The sequence below is a fragment of the Eschrichtius robustus genome, chromosome 15 (assembly GCF_028021215.1).
Source record: "Eschrichtius robustus isolate mEscRob2 chromosome 15, mEscRob2.pri, whole genome shotgun sequence".
NCBI classification, from domain to species: domain Eukaryota; kingdom Metazoa; phylum Chordata; class Mammalia; order Artiodactyla; family Eschrichtiidae; genus Eschrichtius; species Eschrichtius robustus.
The window spans coordinates 46,794,833-46,800,927 of NC_090838.1; the positions used below are offsets into that span (position 1 = coordinate 46,794,833).

At 46.5% G+C, this 6,095-nt stretch overlaps 1 protein-coding gene across 3 annotated transcripts in view; it reads right to left on the reverse strand.

Moving 5' to 3' along the window:
• RTN4 (reticulon 4) overlaps positions 1-5,817 on the reverse strand; it is a 67,891-nt gene extending 62,074 nt beyond the window's left edge. Inside the window, exon 1 of one of the 3 annotated variants that reach the window (XM_068565012.1) lies at positions 4,992-5,817. In XM_068565012.1, coding sequence (XP_068421113.1) covers positions 4,992-5,553 — 562 coding nt within the window. In that variant the 5' untranslated portion in view covers positions 5,554-5,817. The remainder of the gene's footprint in view (positions 1-4,991) is intronic. The other 2 variants (XM_068565009.1, XM_068565010.1) reach the window with 2 other exon arrangements.
• Positions 5,818-6,095: the final 278 nt, after the last annotated feature.

A 6,095-nucleotide genomic window follows, 5' to 3' on the forward strand; every position in this document is an offset into this window, starting at 1 on the left:
GATGTGAGATTATCAATTACCCTTTAGAGTTGAAAAGAATGATGAGGCCATTGGTCTGAGAACACCTTAGCATAAGTAGAGCTGGGTCCTACCATTCTGCATGCCTACGTCCTACATTAGCTAGCCACAAAGGTCACACTCACCCATTTAAACACTGCTGATGAATTATGGTTCTGCCCTTACAGTTCCCATCCTTGGTGCTACCACCCCCAGAGGGACCTTCTAGGGTCTATATTTAGAAACAGGAACAAAAAGTCTCAAAGAATGTACTGTAAGAATAGTTTATCTGCCAACATTTACTTCTACTTAGAGGTCCCAGGGAAATATCAAGAAATATTATCTATTTGGTTGGTACTTTTACCTTGGGCTAGCAAAGTACCTTTAAAATGTGCCATTTAAATTGGGGCCTTGCAACAGCAGTGATTCAAATAAACTGCTTTTAGGTATATAATGAAACAACTACACATAAAACAGAGTCAATTACTGAACAATAGAAAATATGTTCCTTTTTGGAAATGTTTCATATAACATAGCAAATCTTCCAAGTTTACAGAAATATAGTGCTCAAATAGCATGTTTTCTAAATACTATTCCACATAATTAGACATGTATCAAAGGTTCAATATATATTCATCACTTCATTTAAAAAGGATTTGAGGAAGCTCATGAGTTACTAAAAAGAACTATAAATTTGACACTGAGCTTCCTAGGAACCAATGTGAAATGTAATTCACTTTATCCTTAAGGAGCACACCACTTGTTCCCAACTGTTATTCCTAGTCAGAAAATTAGAAATGGTTAACAAGAGAATTATTCAGAATCTCTAAATTCATCAGTTCCATTCTTTGTTATCATTTTCTAGATAATAATAGGAGGAGAGAGGATGGGGAATGGATTATGGCATGACATCTCTTTCTTTAGAGGCAACTACTTCCTGGGAGTGTCACATCATTGTTTACTTGAACTTTATGTTAAGGACTGATACTTAAGATTTAAACTATATATCACTCAAAATCTTTTAACATTTCTAATATGTGCTCCTATGCTGATATAAATAATCATATAATAAATGACTTTGTAAAAGACGAATAATTTTTAATCCTTAAGCCATAACCTATACTTATGAGCAATATTCAATTCTATACAAGCTTCCACTGCAACAACAACTTTGGACAATCTCTGAAATTGATTTAATAAGCATCAACATTCTTTTCTTTGTATTTATATCCATGGCCTCCAAGTCCTATCAATTTTTCTTTCATAAAACGTCTTATTAACCTAACTATAAAAACAGAGATTCAGAGCCAAAAAAATCATGCTTCCTAGAGTTTCTTATATTCCTCCCTGTATTCCATTTTCACTGAATGAACTAGTTCAGGCTCTACTCATCTCTCTCAGAACTACTGTGAAAGATTTCTAAATAGTTCCCCTATTTTTCTTTCCAACCTATCTTGAATATTGTCACCAATTCACTTTTCTAACACTGCTTTCATGATGCCATGCCTCAGTTCAATAATCTTCAGTGGCTTCCCAATGCCTAAAGCAGTAATTCAGAAGGATGAAAAATAACGAAATAACTTTATATTTTGGAAACAACAACAACAAAAACATTTTTTGTTTCATTATTTAAATTGCCAAAAGTAAAGGCAACTGTGAATGGCACACAGCAAGGATAAAAGCAAGATGATAAAACCCTAATTCCTTAATTTGGCATTCAACACCCTTCAGAATCCAGATCTACCACACATTTTCCATCTTAATTAACACTGACTTAGAACATGTCCAGAGACCAGCTCAATGCCATCCTTAATGAATGTTTGCATATCCTCAAAGCCTAGGTTAACCAACCACCTTTTTAACCTGAAGCCAATGTTTCTCCATGAAAAATGGTCAGCAGGGGAGAGGCTTCAGTCTCACTTCAGTTACTTCACGGCAATGGGGATGCTCCAAGCACAACAGCAAACAGCAAAATTACAACTTACCAAGTAAGGGAAATCAGCGTTTACTCAAAAAATAGGGTAAACAACAATGTTAAATACACAACTGTCAGGGATCTACCATATTCACTAACATAAACCCTCTGCCAGTCAGACTGCTCTATGTTTCTAACCATGTTCTGCACATCTCTCAGCTCTTTGTCTTTACTCACATCAGTCCTTTTGGTTTCTCTAAATCTTCAAAACTATATTTCTGCTCCAAAATCCCAATATAAATATTTAAGAAGCACATTTCTAAAATAAACAACATTTTAAAAAGCAAAAATTTTTTTTTAAAGTGAGACATGGTTGTATCAACGCATTTTTTTTTTAATTTTATTTATTTATTTATTTATGGCTGTGTTGGGTCTTCGTTTCTGCGCGAGGGCTTTCTATAGTTGCGGCAAGTGGGGGCCACTCTTCATCGCGGTGCGCGGGCCTCTCCCTATCGCGGCCTCTCTTGTTGCGGAGCACAGGCTCCAGACGCGCAGGCTCAGTAGTTGTGGCTCACGGGCCTAGTCGCTCCACGGCATGTGGGATCCTCCCAGACCAGGGCTCGAACCCGTGTCCCCTGCATTGGCAGGCAGATTCTCAACCACTGCACCACCAGGGAAGCCCAAAAAACAAAATTTTTTACCATGGCCTGTTAGAGACCTCAAATGATCTAAGTGTAGTCCACCTCCCCACCCTCACCTTATACCACTCTCCCCCTAGTTTTTCTCACTGGTCTTCTTACTAGATTCTTAAACATACAAAGCTTATTACTGCCTCAGGGCTTTTGCCTCCTAGGAGCTTCTTGGAAATTTTTTATATCTGCAGCTTAAATCTCACCTCCTCGGAAAGGGCTCTCTCAGTGCCGCCCTACCTAAAAAGGCTCCCACACATCTCAAGTCATTTTCCACACCATCATTCTGCTTATTTTCCTCATAACACAACACTAATCTGACTTCCTTGATTATGTGCATATTATCTGTACTCCTCCCACGGGGAACACATGTCTTGCTTATTGCTATATCATCATAGCCTAGAATAGTGCCTCTTTGTAGGTAATCAATAATCAGTTGAATGAATGAACTCGTTAAGAAACCTAGACTCAGTGAAATGCCTTAACTATCTGTGCCCATAAATCATAATGTTCCTGTATTTACTAAAGGAACTAAACTTTCCAAATAAGCAACATCAATACAGAATTAGGGAACTATGTAAAGATAGAGTCACTGAGTAGGCAATATTCTTTCTCCTTTGTCTTCCAAACTTAGTATTCCAAAAGTCAAAATTCCAAGAGAATGCTGTCACCTCCTGAATCTCCAAGGTTCAAAGAACAGAACTCTTTTCTTTGTTTCCATGAAGGAACACAGGAGAACAAATTAGTACGCCTTTCTTAATCATTAAATTTATCATTTGCAAATTTCTTATTTATTTTTCTACCTCCCCTTAGTTTCTCTAAAATGTGTGTTTTTACCCAGAAAAAGGAAAATTTGAATTACTCCTCAGATTCTAATATCTTTTGTGTAGTGATTAATGTTTTCAGTAATGTTTTGGGGTATGTCAATATCAAAATGTTACATCACTATTGGCTTATTTTCCCCACTGTGGAGCGGGAGTGAATTGAAGAAAAAAAAAATTCTTCCGTGATCTCCCACTGAGTTCCTTTTTCTAGAAAAAGAACCATTTCTAAAATCCTACAAGGCTATGACAATTTCTCAGCAGGCTGTTACACTACCTGATTCTTGATTCTTGCCCTTTTATACATAAAAATCCTACTACTAGTGGGACACTTTCTGTCCCAAAAGTAACAAGCTATTTGTTAATAAGTTAATTAACGTGTCTAATAAGATGAATTCTCAATCTCTAACGAACTTGATTTTTTCTCTTCCAAAATAAAGTTTCCCAAGATGAAAAGGGTAATAAAACAATGTCCCTACTAATAATAACAACACACAATCAGATGCTCGTGAATGAAAAGATTTGAAAACTATTTACAGACTACGCAGATTTGTCTCTGCAGACCTAAAACATTACTTCTACGAAGCAGTATTTCTAACCAGTAAACGAAAACGTCTGTCTCAAAACATTTCATGAAGTCTCATGGTAAATCTGCCACAAGTTCAATTGGCCTATTCCCGATAAGGAATCCCCAGGTTTCCCCTTTTTTAGGAATGTCAACCATTTTGCCTTTTCCTCTTTTCTCTACGATTCAATCACGATGCCTTAAGAGGCTAAACCTGTCCATCCTAACGGCAATTCCCCTCGCCCTGCGGCAGAGCCCCTGGCAGCACTGCGCCCCCTCGGAACACGACGCCCAGGTCCTACTTCCCTGGCTCGGTTAAGCCGGGAGAAGGGGGAGACGCCACATCACAACCCGGTAAGCTGGGCGGTGGCAGGTCTTCGCCAGAACTCTTCTCCACGCTCCACACCACTGGAGGCGCTCTCCCTTCACTGCAGTCGGGTCAAAGTGGACGTTCTCCACTGGACCAGCGCGGGGAGGGGACGGGGGGGATGAAGCGCATGGGGCCACCCAAGCCGAGGGAGGGTTGAGGAAGGGGGCCAGAGTTGAATGCAGGCAAAGACCAACAGCAAAACTGCGTCTTTTCCCCAGGAGCAACCCAGACGGGCAGACAATAGATTAGGCCGCCAAGGCCTTCCATCCTCACCCCGGAACCGAGCCAGCCCGATGAATCCGCACCCCTAGTTCCTCGATACACACCCAGCTCCTGCAAGGGGTGGGTTCCTAACTTCCCGGACGCGGTGAAATGGAGACCTGAGAGAACCTGGGAGCGGGCGGGGTGCACGTGTTCCCCGACACCCAGACGGACAATAAAGAACAAGCCCGAGCTTCCTCGGCCGCCCCACCCTGTTCCCCGCGGCTCCCACCAGCGGGGGCGCCTTCGCCCCGAGGTCCGCAGACAAAGCCCCCTCCGGGCGGAGAGGAAGGCTGGGCCCAGGCTTTGGGGGCTGCGCACAAAAGAGGGAGGGGCGCGAGGGGCGGCGCGAGGCGAAGGGCGCGGCACTTACCCACTGAGCCGGAGGAGCCCCTGCGTTTGGGCGCGGCCGGCGTAGAGGGGGGCGCGGCGGGGGCAGAGGCGGCCGGGGTCCACGCGGGCTCCGCCTGAGGGCTCACGTCGGCCGGGGGAGGAGGGGGAGGCCGGGCTGGAGGCTCATCGTCCTCAGAGAGCTGGGAGGGCGAGGTTGCGGTAATGGAGGGTAGGGAGGGCGCTGGCTCCGCCGACGACGCGGGGCTCGGGTCCCAAGACGGCTGCCGCTCCGGGGCGGCGAGGGGCGCTGCCGGCAGGGGCCCCCGGGGCGCCGGGGGCACGAAGTCATTGCCGAAGTCCAGCAGGGGCGCGCCAGCCGGGGTGGCGGCGGCGGCGGCGGGCACCGGGGCCGCCGACAGCGCGGCGGCGGGCTTCCTCTCGAGCACCTCCAGCTCCTCCAGGTCCTCGTCCTCGTCCTCGTCTTCCTCCTCCTCTTCCTCTTCGTCCTCGGGCTCCTTCACGAACTGGTACTTGAACGCGGGCTGAGGCCGTGGCGGGCTGTCCGAGGACGAGACCAGAGGCGACTGGTCTATGTCTTCCATTGCTGGCGGGGGAGAGATGATGCTGCAGCTGCTGCCTCCGCGGGAGACGCTTCTCCTCACAGCCGCGGGCAGTTGTGGGGGGTGGGGAGGACTGAGAGGGGCAGGGCCCAACGAGCCGAGGGACCTGCAGTGGCGACGGCTCCCGGAACAATGAGACTGCTCCTCCTGCCTCCGCGCCCGTGATGCGCCACCCGCCCCGTCCCCAGTTGCCGCCGCCGCCGCCGCCCAGACGAGCGAAGAAGAGAGGCCAGTCGACTCTCCGCCCAGTTTGGCGTGACTCACCCTCCTGCCAGGGAGAGGCAGGCACTAACGCGGGAGGGAGCGAGCCAATCGGCTAAGGGATAGAGTTGACGGGCAACCAGCCGGCCCAACGGAAAAGGAAAAAGACGTAAAGTGGGTGGGTGTTATTGCACTTCCTCTCTTTTACCGGCCAGGCTGGGCTCGATGGGCGGGGTTTGGAGTTGGGAGCCCCACAGTCAGCCTAGGGTAGTTGAGGGTCGAACTGGGGGCTTGGGCTTGCCCACAGCTGGAGGTCAGTCTGT